At 44.4% G+C, this 18,731-nt stretch overlaps 1 protein-coding gene across 3 annotated transcripts in view; it reads left to right on the plus strand.

Moving 5' to 3' along the window:
- The window catches only part of CEP89 (centrosomal protein 89), a 1,116,496-nt gene that overhangs the window by 25,580 nt on the left and 1,072,185 nt on the right, over nt 1–18,731 (plus strand). For all 3 annotated transcript variants that reach the window (XM_069216542.1, XM_069216544.1, XM_069216543.1), the window contains exons 2-3: nt 375–481; nt 17,254–17,412. In XM_069216542.1, the coding sequence (XP_069072643.1) occupies nt 375–481; nt 17,254–17,412 (266 nt within the window). The remainder of the gene's footprint in view (nt 1–374; nt 482–17,253; nt 17,413–18,731) is intronic.

Here is an 18,731-nt window from a genome sequence, read left to right on the forward strand (position 1 = left end):
AGGTTAGCTCTTCTCTGGATCTGCGCTGGCTGGTGCGGAAAGAAAAGGACTGACGTCAGTACGCCAAGATGGTGCCTATATAAGTGATGCGAATGTCACTTCCAGCACAGATGCTGCCGCACAAAGCCGACCAACTGGTGTACAGGGAGGTAGGGAGGGGGAGTTGGGGTACTCACAAAAAATCTTCCAGATCTAGTCTGATGCCTGGGGAGAATTCAAAGGTAAGGCACTGCTGTTGGATGTCTCTATCAGATCAAATATATTTTTAATGAATTGTTTTCTGCTAGTGCTATTGTGCTGTTTGAAAGTCATTGATAAAGGATGGCCTAGGCATCTGACGTAATTACTAATTGACCATTTTTTCAATTGTTCAGAAACATATAGCTCATGGCCTGGTACCTGCTGCCACTGTAGCTCCTAGGTCTGCTGTTCCCCGCACGCCTCCCCCTCGTAGTCCATATCCATCCCCTGAAAGACCCAGGTATGTTACCCTTCCTGTTATATTCCTTGAATGTCTGTGTGAATTCAATTGCACTAAAATGTTTATTTCCTGTTTTGGACTTTTTTCCTATCTACAATTAACATACCAGCTGCACTTTTCATTGCATTTACCTAACAAATAATTCCCTCCCTGGCATGCGAGTTCAGAATCAGAAAATGTATTCTCCCGATTCCAGTAGTCACACTATGCGGAGAAAGAATGGGACCAGGTCCGCAGGAAGTAGATTTTGAAACCATTCTAGGCCTTATGCTTAAAGAGTTGGCATTATGCAATTATAAATGTAATACTTTCGTAAGTATTTTAATGTATGTAAGCAATTTTCTCTGACATATGAAGAATGTCCCCCCTAAAGGAATATCCATTTCTAACTATTTTCAGAGTTCTTTTTCTGAGAGAAATGAAAGATAAGAAAACAAGTGAAACTCCTACAATGCCAACTATTATAAATCTCTAGTTCAGTCCACTAGAGAATACGTTTTTTTTAAGGTTCAACAAAAATTAGATAAACCTACAGCGAACAAAGGGAATTGACTTATCTGACCATCAAGTGAGCATTAATATCAAGTCTGGGCAGCCCCAAACCCCATATCTCCCTTATCTCTAGGCTATGGTATTTTTTCAACAAAGTCTAATGATTTCCCATGACACTTTTTTTTTTCCCACATAAGGTATCTCCACCAAATTTGTGGCCTTTTTTTCCACCATTCTGGAGATTCTGATGGTGCTTTTGGTTTGTGGATACCCATGAACGGGCCTAAGAAAATAGGCAACATTTAGCAACATTTTTAATTTTTGAGCAAAATAGGAAAAAAGTGCTTTGATAAAAAATTCTTGTTTTCTGCCCCTACAATGGCACCAACAAATGATTGTCCGAGCTAAAGTCAGTCCCAGCTTTCGGCAACATGCAGAGTTGATTTGAAAAACCTAATTTTGTATTGCAGTTCTGGTATTTTTCAAATAGGAGGGCTAGTTTTCCATTTTTGTGCTCTCAATCTACTTCACGTTTGTGGTGGAAACCAGTGTGAAACACATGGGTGATCCAAGGAAGCTATATATTTCTGAAAAGTAGACAAAATTCTGAATTCAGCAATCGGTCGTGTGTAGCTTCCTCAAGGTTTTCCCAAAGAAATTAACAGTTGAAATAAAGAAATATTGAAAATGAGTAGGGAAAAATTGTCATTTATGACAGCGTTTTTATCTGTAACTTTTTGTCACAATGGCCGATTTTACAAAAGCTATATACCATTACGTCCACTAGACTCTTCTGGTTGTGGGAATACATAGGTTTTGTAAGTTATTCAAGAACCCAGGGTACCCATAGCCAACAACTGAGCTGCACCGTACAATGTTTTTTCATTTTATACAGAATATAGACCAATTCATGTGATCAAATATATAGAGTGAAAAATGGGTAAACCTATGCATTATTGAAATGTGCACAAGATACGGAGTCTAGAAGCAGCAGTTATTTTAAAATCTGATTACCCATTCAGCATAAGATTTAGAGATTATTTTTTAACATGTCTTCTTTCTTGTACACTGGCTTACATATGAAAGGATCAAATGCAGCGAAATACAATTGGTAATAGCAAATATTCTACTATTCTATGCTCCCATACTTCTCCCAACAAACACGGTACCTCACTTGTGTGAGTAGGTCTACCATATGACCTATGACCTCCTCCTTGGATTCCCTCACTACCACCGGCAAAAGTGGCCCTCATCTCTCCATAACCCCTCTAGCAAATACATTTAACTTGTTTTAAAGGGCTGGTAAAGGCTAGCTTGATTAATCCACTCAGCTATCCATATAAAAAAATAGGATGTGTTCTTTGCAGCAGCCATAGTAACCCCCGCTCTACTTTATGGTGAGGCAAAACTGCCATGAGACAAAAGTCAGATCTCTCTCTGGCAAGGACATTAATCACAAGAGTTATCTTGACATTTTTATTGCTGCGTGACAGCTGGGGCCCAAGGAACTTTGCAGAAGGCGGGTTTAAATTGTTACCTTATTGCTAAATGCAGCACTCTTCTCTCACCCCTCATCCCCGCCTCTCCTCCTTTTGAGGTCAGTGCTCCCCCTCCACGTCAGTGGCTAGAGCGGCGGCACTGGCCGCACCGCCACAGAAACCGTCCCAAAATGCAACATGGATACATCACATTTTTTTTACTCAAATTTGACCCTTTTTTGTAAAGTAAGTAGCGGAGGAATTTGAACCCTAGCACAGCCAACACCTAGGGAAACCTAGCAAACTTTCACATTATTGAAAACTAGACCGCTGGCGGAGTCGAGCGCAGAGTTGCTTGCATGGCTCGCACCAATTTTCTTTTTAATACCCAGAAACCCTTCTGAACCTCAAACTTTGACCAAAAACATATTTTGCTCACATTTCTTTGATGTAAAGTTCTGTAATCTGTGGAGAACCCCAAACTTCCTTCCACCTAGCATTCCTCCAAGTCTCCTGTTACTAATGGTACCTCACTTGTGTGATGGGCCTTTGGCCCGCGACAGGCAACAGCGAAAAAACGAAAGATGGTCGCATCACATTTTCCCAGTCAAAACGCCCTTTTTTTACAATCTGGTTTGCTGTAAACTTTGGACCATAGCTTAGCCAGCACATAGGCAAACCTGTAAATGTTTGAAAATTAGACAACCAGGGGAGTCCAGGGCTGCATGACTTCTGTGGTTCTCACCACATAATTTTACCCAGAAGCCCTTGCAAACGTCTGGTGAGGGCTCCCATTGACTTGAGTTTGAGCCGTTCCTGTAGCAGGCACTAAGCCAGGTGCACAAGTGGGGTTGCTTTTTTTTAGCAACACAGGTGGAGAATGAAGATTTGTAGGGATTTTGTTAATTCCTGTGTATTCCGGAAGTTTCCATTAAGGAAATGGGAGGAAAATGTATGATTTCAGGAAGAGTTTGTGGGTCAGAAACTTTGTGGGATCTATGCAAGGTGCACTAACCTGGACACCCCTGGTTGTCTAGTTTTCAAAAACGTCTGTGGTTCGTAGGTTTGCATGGGTGGCGCCACAGCATCTACCCCTATTCCTTCTCTCTCAACAAAGCGATGTAGAGCCTTTTGTGTTGCTTTATCTTGGCCTACCATACAAGTGACATGTTGGAACGCAAGGCGGTAGGAAACCTCTGGCTTCCCGCAGGCTCCAGGGCTTTCCATCACAGAACTGTGAGAAACATGTTTCTTACAAAAATTTGACGTTCGCAAGGGCTTTTGGGTAACATTACCTAGTGAGAGCCACGCAGGACATGCATCCCTAGACTCCCCTGGTTGTCTAGTTTTAAAAAATGTAGCAGGTTTGCCTACGTGCTGGCTGAGCTAGAGCCAAAATCCAGAGTTACTCACATTACACAAAAAAAAGTAGTTCTTAGTAAGGCCCATATTTAGATTTTGGCTGACATAGAAGAATCCGTAGCCCTGGCAGAGGACTTAACGTCTGCCATGCTGACACACCACCTACCAAATCTAGAAGTGACTACCAAGCTGACAGCCAGTTCAAAAACATTGACAGGAGCCTCCCAAAAAGATGGTTCCTGTCAATCGCTATTTATTTTTGACACACTACTCCATCAACATGACTGAGCTGCCCATCAATATTTTGTTTTTAATTTTCAACAACACATTCCCAAACACTGATTATGATACAAGTTACTAATTGGGTTTGCACACTTTCAATGCAAATAGAAGTTTTGGTAAATGAATCCTCAAGGACATTTGTTTGAATTAATGCACTTACTCTGGTTCTTTTGAGCAGTCTGGGGGAATCCTTGTGTTGCATATATAAGTTCCATAAAAAGCACTTTAAAATCTAGTCAAGACTTCACAATTTTGCCATACAGCGTTCTCTTTGACAATGTGGCTTATGTTACTTCCACCATTATGTGCAGTGTGGGAATATAATGCACTTGTCAATCGGCGAACAGAACACCTACCACTTTCTGACAACAGAGAGAGGTTCGAGCAGGCATAAGCAAGTCAATGATTTCCTCAAAACAGAGGAACATAAATTCTACAGCTGCTTGCCTAATGAAGTAGTGGTCATGGAACGTAGGTATCCACGCACAGCCATAGAAAGGTTTACCTTATGGGAGCTCCGCTTCAGTTAATTTCCCAATACTTCACTTTTATATGGTACAACATAAAGCAAGTAGGAAAAGAAAGGGCTGCCTGAGACAGGCACTGGGGACAGTAAACACGACTCCTGCCTCTTTCCTAGCTTATGGCCAAATCTTTTAAATTGTGTCAGGAATGCAATCAGCAAAGTGTGAATCCTGCAGCCTTGCCACACCCTTCAGAGCATATAAAGTGGAGGTTGCTGCTTCTGTAGCAAGAAGCCTTTCAGTGACTGTCACCCGAAAGTCAAGGAAAGACATTGTTCGTGTGGTGGTCTGACGATAAAGAACATATGCATTGGATGTTGTCATCTGGATCAATTAGGTGAACAGTTTCTTCTACAAAATGCAAGCGTTATGACACAACTCTCATTGTATGGCTAAAGAACCTGGTCATTCTTATCCACTCTGCCCATGCACTAGTTGTAATCAAGTAAACAGGTGGGCTTGTGAACCTTTGCCATTTGACCCCAAATTGTGATGGAGGAAGTGCTCTCATAGTGAGCACTTACACATCACTCCTATCAGAGAACCTGATTGCCAGCAGTTCGTGAGGAACGCACTGCAATGCTCTGGGATTTCTGGAGCTTCTTACAAACATACTCCGATGGGAATCCTTGCTGCGACAATGAACTGTACCTACTGCTACAGTGCCAGCTTTGTACAGCTTGCTGAACAGTTCTACTCCCATATAGAACTTGTACACATAAAGATTATAATGTTTGTGAAGGAGTGACTGGACAAACTCCCATACAATCTTTCCTGTGACTCTTAGCTTGGGAGTGCCACACACAGGGTTTAGAGTGGAGTCCTTCCCTGTATACACTTTCAAGCTGGAGACATAGCCAGTAGGGTTTTCACACAACATGTGCAACTGAATGCCATAGCAAACTCTTTTGCTTGTGATGTACTGCCTGAACAGCAGCCACTTTTTGTACAGGACCAAGGACTCCTCTATGGCTTTCTTCGTTCCAGAGGTATAAATCCCTGGAGACCTGTCAGACACATTTTCCATGACAGGTCAAATTTTGAACAACCTGTCATGGTCCCGGGACAGTGGAGCAGAATTGTCTCGGAAATGCAACATGAACTGTGTAGGAAGCTGGCTCTGTATATACTATAACAAAATGAGATAGTGTGCACATGGTCCGGGGGTTCCCCAGAGGCTTAACTGAGGCTAAAGTAGATAATACTAATGCTCTCTCTTGTGGTATTGTGGTCGAGCAGTTAGGCTTATCAGAGGGTAGTGCTAAGTATTTGGTGTACACACACAGACAATAGAACAAGCACACACTCAATAACTTAATTCCAGACCAATAGTTTTTATATGGGAAAAATATATTTTGTTGATTTATTTCTAGAAATACAAGATTCAGTATGCAGGTAAGTACATCAATAAATACATATTTCACATATGAATCAATATTACTTTGTTTGGAACCGGTAAGTTATACAGTTAAAGAATAAATGGCAATAATCTATTTTAAAAGCTGACGTGCAATTTTCAGAAACACTTTCTGGGGGAAAGAAAAGTTAGTACGATTTACAGGTAAGTACTTTACTTACAGTTCCAGTCTCCGGGAGTTAGGAAGTCTACAGGTTGGGTTAACCCCAAACACCCACCACCAGCAACACGCAGGCCGGCCAGGTGCAGAGGTCAAAGTTGGAGCAAATTTAACAAGGGCTCCTATGAAGACTGGAGGCACTCCGTTTCAGATCTGCTGGCAGGTATGTACCTGCGTCTTTCGAGTGCAGACCTGGGGGTTTAGAGGAGCACTGGTGGGGGGGCCACAAGTAGGCACCAAATACACACCCTCAGTGGCACAGGGGCAGTCTGGTCCAGGGTGCAAACAAAGTGTCGGGGTCCCAGTGCTTACTTATGATGGGACTCCGGGAGTCACTTAGATGTTGCGGGCTGGGTCCAAGGGGGCTGTTTCGGAAAACCAAAGGCTGGACAAGTAGGAGGGCCGCCTGCTGAATGTTGCTGCACTGGAGGTCGAGTACGCCAAGGCCAGGGTGTTGCGGGTGCAGTGGACTTTTAGGCGACAAATATCTTCGTCTAGAGCTTTAGCGGTTGGGGGGTCCTATGGATTCACACTGCAGGCGACATCATGGGGGATAGGAGAGGTCAGCCCATGGTGGGCACTTGCTCGGAATCGCTTGGGGATCCTCGCTAGTCGTCTGGGCCACCTGGACACGGGCCGTGGGCATAGGGTGCAGAGTGGTCCGGACTCGCAGATCCAGTGAGGCTCTGGAGTCCTTAGATGGAGTTTCTTTCTGGACAGGGCCGCTGTGCATGGGAGTTCTTGGTCCTCTGTGATACAGGCAGTCCTCTGGAAGCTTGTCAGAGGTTGCTGGACTCGCAGGATGGGTCGCCTTCTTTTGCAGGTTCTCTAAAGCAGGAGACAGGCCGGTAGGGCTGGGACCAAGTCATTTTTCGCCCTCCTTCTTCCCTGCTGGGGTTTCAGCTTAGCAGTACTTCTCTCTTTTTGTGAAGTTGTCAGGAATCTGATGATCTGGGTTCAGGGGGGCCCTTAAATCCTGGATTTGGGGTTCTACAGGGGGTCAGAGGGCAGTAGCTACACTGTTCTTGTGTCCACTCCCACTGGGGAGGGGGACACAAACCTAACCCTATTGGTCCCTGTCCTCCAAACTAAGATGGAGGAATCTGCAGGGAGGGGGGTCACCTCCGCTATGGACACATTAGGGTGGTCCTAGCTCGGGTGGTCACTCCTCCCTGTTTTCCCTAATTTTCCCGCCGGACCTGCAACCAGAGTAACCCTGGGGGCGGACAGCTCCACTAGCTGGAGCGCCCTGGGTTACTGTAACCAGAGGCTTGAGCCTTTTAGGCTCACCGCCAGGTGTTAAAGTTCCTGGAGGGGAAGGTGTGAAACACCTCCACCCAGGACAGGCTTTTTTTCTGGCCACAGAGAGCACAACCATTCTCACCCCATGTGGTTAGAAACTTGTCTTTAAGTGCCAGGCTGGCACAGACTTGTCTGTCTTGCACCAGCAGTTTGGCTAACATACAGGGGGCTTCCTTAAGATGCCTTCTGTGTGTATTTTTCAATAAATACCTCAATGGCATCGGTGTGGGTTTATTGTGCTGAGAGGTTTGATACCAAACTTCCCAGTATTTAGTGAAGCCATCAAGGAGCTGTGAAGTTCGTGATGATCTCCCAGACCATATATTCAATATGGTTACACTGCACTTATAATGTCTAAGAATGGACTTAGACACCGTAGAGGCATAGTGCTCATGCAGCTATGTCCTCACCTGTGGTATTGTGCACCCTGCCTTAGGGTTGTAAGGCCTGCTAGAGGGGTGCCATACTTATGCCACAGGCAGTGGTTTGTGGATATTGCACCCTGAGAGGGGTGCCATGTCGACTTTGCCTTTTTCTCCCCACCAGTACACACAAGCTGCAAAGGCAGTGTGCATGTGCTTAGAGAGGGGTCCCCCAGGGTTGCATGATACATGCTGCAGCCCTTGGGGACCTTCCCTGGCCACAGGGCCCTTGGTACCTAGGGTTACCTTTTACAAGGGACTTAACTGTGTGCCATGGTTGTGTCAATTGGGAAAAACAAAGGTACAGATTTTGGGAAAGAACCCTGGTGCTGGGGCCTGGTTAGCAGGATCCCAGTACACTCTCAATCAACGTTGGCATCAATATCAGGCAAAAGTGTGTAACTATGCCAACAAGGGTACTTTCCTACACGCTGCAATTGCAAAAAACTATCTCTGCTCACGTATGGTGCAATGATGGTTACCCAAACCATGTGAGTAGACCAGTAGGACTGCAAGGTTGGTTTGTGCACTAAGCCCATTTTGAGTGTAAGGCCCAAAAAATATCTGCAGCTCCTCAAGTGAAGTATGAGTCAAATGGTGTGCTCTAGAATGAGGCCCTAGAGTGCCACCATGTGCCCTCAGAAATTGTTTGTCACGCAGATTTGTTTGCTGCACAATTTGCTCAAGGAAGGCAACATCCAAAAAGGGATGGACGTAGTCAGTTGGCAAAAAATTGGCTGTTTCTATTTTACATCCATTGTTGCCAGTGAAAGGAATCCTGGTGCAATCCACAGCCAGGAAATAGTTTCAGGAGGCCTCTCTGAAACCTGGGGATGCCTTTTTAAGCATGTTTGTCCCGACCAGAGCCGGAGAAAGCGCTTACCTGCTCTTCTTTACCTCTCCAGTGGGAAATATATGACATCAGCATGCCTTGTGGCACTGTCTCCTTCTGCTATCATAAAAGGGCTAGCTTTCTTCATTGATGGCCCTTGCTCCTTTTGTAAACAAATTTGCCCAGGCTGCAAATTCCCACCTTGACAAACTTAAAAGAATTAAGCATCTTCCCTCTACAAACCATGTAAAATAAGCTGCACATTTTGACACAGCTAACACCATTCTATTTGGCCTTTCAGCCTATGCCTTCTCACCCCTACATTCAGTTCTTCACTCCACTACTCAGTCGCTGAGAAAGGAAAATGTAACTACATCACACACATACTTATAAATCTCCACTGGCTCCCGTTAGAAGCTTCAATACCATAAAAGCTATGCATCATCATGTGTAAAGCCCCTGGTTCAGGCAAATCTATGCCTACGGAAATTCCAATTTACTGTCTCCTGCCATTGGCAACTGCTGCATTTCTTGGACTCTGGGCTAGTCGTCACTTGGGGAATCCTACCACTCCTTACACTTCTGAAACCTGGAGATCCAGGGGAATCGAGGGTAGTGTGGCATCCATGGATCCCAGCACGTTTTCATACCAAGAATACTCTACAAACATTAAAAGTATCACTGCAAACTTTGAGCCTGGGGACAGTTTGCTCTCGGGTAGTTAACACCCCTGCACACTTCTGAAAACTAGCGACCCAGGGGAATCCAGGTTGGTGTGGCCTTCATGTATCCCAACACGTTTTCTTACCCAGATTCCCCTACGAACATCACAGTATAGGTCAAAAACAATTTCTCCCATGTTTATGTGACCGAAGTCTCAGCCAGTGACCACATTCTTACCATTCTGCATTCCCACACTCCTTCTGATAAAAGGTGTCCCCGCCATCTGTGGACAGTCATTGCTCATAGTATAGAAATAGACCAAAACTGTAACCATGTAAAGACCACATTGATACTACATTGATTTCACACCGTCCAAGGTTTGACCTGTTTCTGTCATGAGTGATAGACCACCCAGATAGTCGGGGGTTCCATTTTCCTTGGGTGAAATCAGCACACACTGGGTGGTAGAATTTTTGTTGATCCCTGCTGATGCCAGTACTTCCCCTGTTAGAATGAAGAGGAAAATCTGTTATTTTATCCAAAGTTTGATATAGGCAGGGCGTTCTGGGCAAAAAAAAGTTTTGGGATCAATATAAGCCACACAACCCTGGAGTGATTTGTTTTTCAGTAATATGAGGGATTGGTAGATTTCTATGGATGACCTTCTACCCTTGGCCCAAATACTGCAGCTACCCACATCATCAGAAACTTTCCAAAACAATCTTGATATCTCTGCGTTGCATTTTGGAACCTTTCATGTTGTGGGTGATTGGCCCACTCACAATGCACGCAGGCATAGGTTTATCTGGAAGATCGATTTTCATGACCCCTACAGTCTGACCGTCCTATTGGGGCTCCCTTCCTTTTTCCAGATATTCTGAAATCTGCTACACCACAGATTCCTCTGGTAACACGTGGAGCCAACCTATTACTCTTTATATATTTGCTCCACTAAACCATCAGCGATACAAGGCCAAGATAATTGCAGAAGTGGGCTGTACAAATGCATAGGAACCTATCAGTAAATGCCCCTAATTGTTGCTGTTGTTTTTTATAATATTTTTGTCGTTGAATAGGTGTTTTGATTATATTGTATGTGTTTAATGTGTAAAGTGCACCAATGCCTGTGGCCTGGTCAATGTGAACTGGGCCACAAAAAAGAAAATATGCTGTTGCTAAAACCAGTGATCTTGGACCTACAAGGCTTTTCTCTCAAGGGTAGGAGACAAAAGAAATCCGAGCTGTATTGACAGTAGCACAGCCGTGTTGTCCATCAATTAGCATGGACATTCCCTCTGCAGGTGGCTGTGAAAATGTGGAGGCGGGTGTTGGATAACCACATTCTATAAGTGAACTACCTACAGGGATATCACACCCTGTATTAGGAGAGACTCAGCAGGCTGCCTTGCACCCCTCTTAATTGGGAAGTTCATGAAAAGGTTGCCTCAATGATGTTCATTTACAGGCCTCATTGCAAATGTTTCACTGCCATTGAAAAAATGAAATGTACCATGTTTGCATCATGGCTAGGGAAGGACTCTGTTCCAGTATGAGGTGCACTCCTTTTATTTGAGATAACCAGATTCTGCATTCTGTTGCACAAACCATGACGATCCTCCAATTTATGCACAAGTGTCGAAAGAGCCAAAATTTCACAACTGTACTTTTGGTCCCCCTGTACTACAACAATGAAGGATTTTGTTGTTCATTTGAAGCAAACTTTCAGTTCTATTATTGATTGAAAGGCAAGGATTATGCAATGCTCAAGGAGATTGAGTGCAGCAGCCTGGTCCTTTGATTCCACCTTGAAGAGAGTCCACCTTTATTTTTCTCTATCAGCAAGTTATATCAGTTTATTTAAGTCAAAGTGCTTTATTCGGTTATCATAACCAACAAAGCATATAAGAAAAAAACATATGCATCACATTTTTTAAAATAATCACACAGTAAATACAATGTAAAAAGTTAAAAACAGGTTTAAAAACGACTCTCTCTTTCATATAAATAGAACAAAGCAATAGATGTTTGTAATACATTACTAGTCAGACTCACCAGTCCAGAGGCATTAAGTGCAAAATCATCTGTGTGCCATACGTTTAGAGAGCAGTTGATGAAATACCAGACAGTACAAAATGTACATAGTGCAAGATGTCAGTATACCTCATATTCCTGACCACAGGCAGGATTGTAAACTGTGTCGCTGCTCAGGGAACTAAGTAGAATAAAATGATTGCATTACACTGAAAATCATCGTGTCTTGTCCAAATCGCTGAAATGCTAGGTTGTCTAAGTGCAAAAAGGCAATCTGCAGTACGAAGAGCGCAAAATATGCATAGTGTAAAGTATCAATATAACAGCATGTTCCTGGCCATGAACAATACTTGGATGGCTAAGTTATAAGCAGTTTCACTATTCAGAGATCTGAGTGAGCTAAATATTTAGCACGCTTATACCATACATAAGTCGGGTAACCGCTAACAGCAAACACAATAGGAATAGAGGTCAATCAATCTATCAAACATTTGTAAAGCGTGCTATTCACCTGCTAGGCTCTCAAGGCGCTGAAGGGGGGGAGGTGAGGGGAGGACTGCTACTGCTCTATAACCAGGTCTTGAGGTGCTTCCTGAAAATCAGGAGGCCTTAGGTCTGTCGAAGGTAGGTGGGGAGGGTGTTCCAGGTCTTGGCGGCGAGGTTGCCGAAGGATCTGCCGCCGGCTGTAGTTCGGTGGATGCGAGGGACAGCGGCGAGGGCAAGGTTGGAGAAGCGGAGTTGGCGGGTGGGAGTGTGGAAGGTGAGTCGCACATTGAGGTAGGCCAGGCCTGTGTTATGAAGAGCTTTGTGAGCGTGGGTGAGGTGTTTGATGGTGGTGATCTTGGTGACAGGGAGCCAGTGCAGGTCTCTGAGGTGGGCTGAGATGTGGTTGTGGCATGGGATGTTGAGGATGAGGCGTGCAGAGGCGTTCTGTATACTTTGTAGTTTCTTCTGGAGCTTGGCTGTGGTTCCTGCATAGAGCACATTGCCATAGTCCAGTCTGCTACTGACGAGAGTGTGGGTGACCGTCCTTCCTGTTTCGGTGGAGATCCACCTGGAGATCTTGCGAAGCATGCGGAGGGTGTGAAAGCAGGAAGATGAGACAGAGTTGACTTGCTGGGTCATGGTGAGCGATAAATCTAGGATGAAGACTAGATTGTGTACGTGGGTGGTGGTTGTTGGTGTGGTTCCTAGGGTGGCTGACCACCAGGAGTCGTCCCATGCGGAGCGGTTGGAACTGAGGATGAGGATCTCTGTTTTGCCCGAGTTAAGTTTGAGGCGGCTCTTCTCCATCCAGGTGGCGATGGCCTGCAGTCCATTGTGGAGGTTGTTTTTGGTTGTGGCGGGATCCTTGGTGAGTGAGAGGATCAGCTGGATATCGTCGGCATAGAAGATGATGTTGAGGTTGTGGGATCGGACGATGTTGGCGAGCGGTGCCATGTAGATGTTAAAAAGTGTTGGGCTGAGAGAAGATCCTTGGGGAATGCCGCAGATGGTTTTGGTGGCCCTCGACAGGAAGGCGCACTCTCTGCATTCGGCCGGAGAGGAAGGACGTGATCCAGTCAAGAGCTTTGTGGCGGATGCCTGCGTCGTAGAGGCGAGTGCAGAGGGTGTGATGGGAGATGGTGTCAAAAGCAGCCGAGAGGTTCAAGAGGATGAGGGCTGCGTTTTTTTGCCTTTGTCGAGCATGGTCCTGATGTCGTCGGTTGCGGCGATGAGGGTGCTCTCGGTGCTGTGGTTCCTACGGAATCCTGATTTGGAGATGTCCAGTGTGATGTTGTCTTCCAGGAAGCGGGTCAGTTCGCCGTTGACGATCCTCTCGATGATCTTCGCTGGGAAGGGGAGGAGGGAGATGAGTCGGTAATTTTTTAGGTCTTCGGGGCCCGCTTTGGGTTTCTTCAGAAGGGCGTTGACTTCGGCGTACTTCCAGTTCTCCGGGACGGCGGCGTCTCGAAGGAGCTATTGATGATCACATGGAGTTGGGGTGCGATGATGGGACTCGCTTTGTTAAAGACATGGTGGGGGCAGGGGTCGGAGGGAGAGCTTGAGTGGATGGTGCTCATAGTTCTGATCGTGTCCTCGTCGTTGATGTGGGTCCAGGAGAGCAAGAGGTTGGTGTGGCTGGGTGAGTCAGGGTTGGTGGCAGCCATGGTGGAGATGGGGGGGTGAAGAGTTGAAGCTGTCATGGATTTCCGTGATCTTGCGATGGAAAAAGGTGGCGAGGGAGTCGCAGAGGTCTTGCGAAGGAGGGGGGTAGATGGAGCAAGACCTGGGGTTGGGGAGTTCTTTGACGATGCTAAAGAGCTCTTTGCTGTTGTGGGCGTCATCGTCAATGCAGTCTTTGTAGAAGGATCTTTTGGCGGCGCGATGAGCTGTTGGTGTTTGCGGATGGCTGTCTTGAGGGCAGCGTGGTTGCTCTCTGGTTTGTGGCAGCACTTCTCGATTTTTCCGGCTTTCTCACTTGGAGGACTGAAGATTGGCGGTGAACCAGATGGCCTTGGCGCTGGTGCGGTTGTTTGGGGATTTTCTGAGCAGAGCCAGGGTTTTGGTGCAGTCATCAAAAAACAACAAGAGAAGGGGCCAAAAAATTGGATATTTGGAGACAGGACTCCTGGTCCCGTGTGTGAAGCTCCCAGTACAGTACGAATCAAAAATTGCACACACGATTCCAAAAAGAGAGTTCCTTTTAGACCGATAGGTTCTACATACCAAGGAAAGAAATTTTTCCTTTTGAAGCACGAGCCCTCACTCACCTATCGGTGACATGCTTCATCATAGGGCTGTGCTCCTCGTCAGGCTGGCGCTGCAATGCCTGACGGGCCCCACGTGGGAGCTCTTTGCCGGAGATCTTTTGGAGGAAAATGCACAACCGGTCAAAAGAATTCGAGGATTGGTATAATAATGGTTAAAAATGTCTAGAGGTAGGATATGGACGCAGCGGTGGTTGGTCCAGTGGAGTTCTGTGGTACGGTTGAAGGTGATGTGGCTGCTGGCGGAGAAGACTGGGTCTAGCGTGTGGCCGGTGGAGTGGGTGGGTTTCATGACCAGTTGTTTGAGACTGAGGTTGTCGACTTTTCAGGACCTCAGAGCCACTTGGCTAAGCCCTTGCAATTTATTTTTCGTTAATATTGCAGCCTTAGGCACAAAAATGCACTTGTGAAAAGGCACCCCAATATCTCCACCAATTTCCTGTTTTAAGAGTTCCCATCCAGTTTGAGGTTTAAATTTGCTCTTCAGTTGGTTCCAATGCCACTTTAGCCCATTGTGATCAGTGGCATTAAATTGGTAAAATGGGAGAGTTCCCTCAACTAATACACCCAGCTGCTACTTCTGGAGTCCCTCCATCTGCTCTTGCAACTTTGAGTTCTCAATAGCCTTTTAACCTTCCTGGGTGTAGAAAGCATGTTTCACACCGTTTCCTGATTCCTTATTCCAGCGCTGGACCTTTATCAAGAGGTGCATTTCATTTTCTTACGTCGTGTTTTCTCACAGGAAAGCCATGGTTCCATGTTAATGAGTGACTCAGTAAACTGCGTCAGAAGCCCGTTTTGGAATGGTTGCTCCTAACCATGATGTAAATTGGGTCATCATGGCAGATATTGCGTACCTCATCTCATTTGCTTCATGTACTGGTCCTTGATGTCACACACAGACTAAACTCTGAGTTGCAATGCTGCGAGGCCTGCCCACATCTGGATGGTAGTGCTTTCTCTTGACTGGTTTATGTTGTTAGGTTTCACTGCTGTGTGCCGCACACACACACAGACCGTGCAACTTTTCAGCATCCACACAGTCTTATACACCAGGCCCTACCAGTTGCCTTGAGTCCAGTCATTACCTTCTGCCCAGTTTGCCCTGGTCGATGCTACTCCCTACAAAAGGCACTTTACAGCATGTGCTGCAGCAGATGCAGCTCTGGCTGGACTAATTCATACACCTGCTTGGGCAACGACTGAATGTTCTACCACTGCCTCAGGTCCTGCCCTGCACAAACACTACACATTGCCAGTACTGGTTCAGCTGGCACTTTAAGACTACTGTAGGCAATGCTGGTGCTTGTAGGTAATTGCAGACTATCTACATTGGTAGCAGCGTGTGCCTGGAAGTGTGACCCACCCATATACCCCATCTGAACAAATTATACATATCTAAAAGCTACAACAAACAGAATGCAGAATCCGTTAACCAGCCATCTGGAAAGAATCACAAATGCTGTTTCGTGAAAATATCCTGAAAAGCAAGCAACAGGTAGTAGCCTACATAAAAAGTCGTATGTGTTTAATGTCTGTAACAATTTGGGACTCGTTTGAGAAGAACATTGCAGAATCAAAAGAAGCAATGTGTCTTGCTAGAAAATAAATCAAGTCTCTTCTCTGTACACAAAGGACTGTTTTTCCAAGAATACAAACTCTATGAACAGTCACAAATAGCAGAAGAGGAAGTGTCCCAAATGCAAACAGACTTCTTTTACGTTAGAAAACAGAAAAATAGACTGGAACAGTATTATTTCAGCATTCATGCGATCTGTGGCCAGTCCAAATTTCGTAAATTACACCCGTTTCAATGCCTGTTAGAACTATGCAGAGCACTATGAGAATTCATTTTCCAGCAGCTGAACTTTCTTACAATATTTTGCTTCACTCTTCTCAGTAGGGTTTATAAACCGTTAAGAAGAGAAACTCCTCTTAAGCAACCCAGCCTTATTTGGTGAACTTTCTGCTATCATCTGTCTTCCATTGGTAAATCAAAGATGCTAAATTTGTACTCCTACTTTAGCCCATCTATGTCAGTATTTGAAGTACTTATTGTTGCCTCACCACTTAAGGTAGATTCGATCTTATGTTTGTAAATTGAAAAAAACACTAAAATAAATTTCAACTAAGAAATTAATTAAATTATGTAGCCTTCCAAGAGTGATGGCAATGGAGTAGCACACGTGAAACACAATATTGAGTTGTTGTATGGGATGGTTTATGAGTTAAAAGAGCAGAATATTCACCAACAAATGAAAGTATAAGAGCTAATCGAAGAATTATTCAGCTGAGATGATTAGCTGGGAACACAACTATCTATTTAAGATGTGACACTTCTTGCTCACATATCCAAGAAACAGAACAGGAAGTAACAAAATTCCACAAGTAAAAACAACACGCTTGAAAGAGGATTTTGTTTGCGGAATATATGCAGAAGGAACAAACATTGATAGTGTTAAAGAATTTAGATTGACATGGCCGGGCACTACACCAAGCAAATGAGAGGCAGTCAAAGAAAATTACACAACAGAAATTACAGCAATGGAAAAAGGTAAAATTATTTGTTTGACAATAAATGGTAAAGGGAACCAGGGACAAACCATCTGTTTTTAGCAGATGAGGAAGATAATACTTGAATTAATTGCAGATATATCAGTTTAAACGGTATTGGGTAATGGATTGAACAAAGAAAGGAATGGATTATCTGTGAGACATTGGCCTAGAAAGGACTAAGAAAGCCAAAAAGGCAACTGTGTAATTCAAGGCAACAAGTTATGAACAGTGGTTTAATTGAAACTTCGACAGCTAAGCATTTCTTATTTTATACCCAGTGTTCTTTAGTGGCTTTACCATTTTGCTTGTTTCACACCTTCCTTTTATGGTGATTCTAAAACTGCTTGTCTACAGGCCTTCATTCATGTGCTGCTGGAAGGTAGCTGAGCTAAAGAAGAGATAAAAATCAAGGGATAAAAAAGTGATGTTTTTTTTCTTTAGTGTTTTCAAGTGCAGACATTAAACGTATACGTCCATCTTGATTTTGTTCCTCTCTTTCAGGTCTGCATTAGCAGCTGCCATCTTGATGACATCCTTAACTGGGCGCACAGTAGCAATGCCGCAACCTCGCCCACGATCATATTCTGAAAGCTATAGCTATGATGTAAAGCAAGAAAGTGTAATTGAACCATATGCTACAGCAGCTGAAGTTGGACTGGGGTACTACACATTTTCTGGTTTGCTTTGAAATGTTGCTACTTTGTTACTGCTGTAAATAATAATGCTCTCCTTTGTCCTCACTCAGCCCTATCTTTGGTGGCTACCCACATACAGAGTCATCCAGTGGAAGTCATTGTATTCTGGGATACATCATCTTCAGAAATACATTTTTGAGAGTCCATGGCAAACACACCGATGGAACCTACAGCTCTAGTAATGAATTCTGTATTCATGAAACAAGACATTACACTGACTGCCCAGAGCCCCTCTAATGTGTCTAGACCTTTTATCTGATTAATAAATATCTCATTTGAGCTAGTTCAGACTCTCTTTGGTTGCGGCTCGGCTGTTCCATCTAGTGATAGCTCAGTCTGGCTTTGCCTCATGTATAAAACTTCTGTTTTTGACTCGAGGGCACATACACCTTTGTTATTCTAGATACACAAATGTTTGCTTTTACAATTAAGGAAGTAATTACTCTGAGTTGGATCAACACTAACAATACATCTGTTTTTGTTTTGTCCATTCCATTTTTGTGGGCTCCTTAAGGCTGTTGGACAAGACATATATAGAGTTTGGTCATACTGAATTGATTTGTATTTACACAACTTTCAGTTGTTTCAACATGGCAACCACTCTTTAAGAACATTGATAATTATTATTTTACCGTCCTTAAATGAGGTACTATTTTGAGACCTGAGGTTGGCTGGGTTTTGGAGAGCATCATATCTCTTCCATGGTGCTCCTACTAGTAGGCACTTGGCTCCAGCTATAAGCTGATGTACCCCCACCTCCTGACCCCGTTATTCATGGCTATTAGAAATTGGATTAATGGTTGGCCAGGATGTGAGTTCTAGTCAAGCAGCAACCACAATCATAGTCTGGGTAAGCCACCAGCAATCCTCAAATTAACCTGTGTTCAACCCTGGTAGCTTAGCAAAGAGCAGTCAGGTGTAACTTGGAGGTGATATGCAAAGTATGTTTTCAACACTTCAAACTGTGAAATCACCACACAGAGTATCCCACACCAAGTTTGAAAAATAAAACTCCCTTTAATAAATAAAATAAGAACAAAAATCATCCAGTCAATAGATCCTGAGATATGCAGTTTTAAAGATTTAGGTGAAAATAGTGCATAGACGTGCAAAGCGACAACTGTAGATATCTGGTCACGCTAGAGCGGGACAAAGTCGCAAGTTCAATCCGACTGTGATGGAGCGTGGGCTGGCTACAGGGACCCATTTGGGACCCCTGAACACAGTATCTTAAATCCTGCTGTGTAGTCTGCGTGGTGTTGCTTTGTGAGGCTTTGCTTCACC

Source organism: Pleurodeles waltl, chromosome 12, assembly GCF_031143425.1.
Source record: "Pleurodeles waltl isolate 20211129_DDA chromosome 12, aPleWal1.hap1.20221129, whole genome shotgun sequence".
Lineage (NCBI taxonomy): Eukaryota > Metazoa > Chordata > Amphibia > Caudata > Salamandridae > Pleurodeles > Pleurodeles waltl.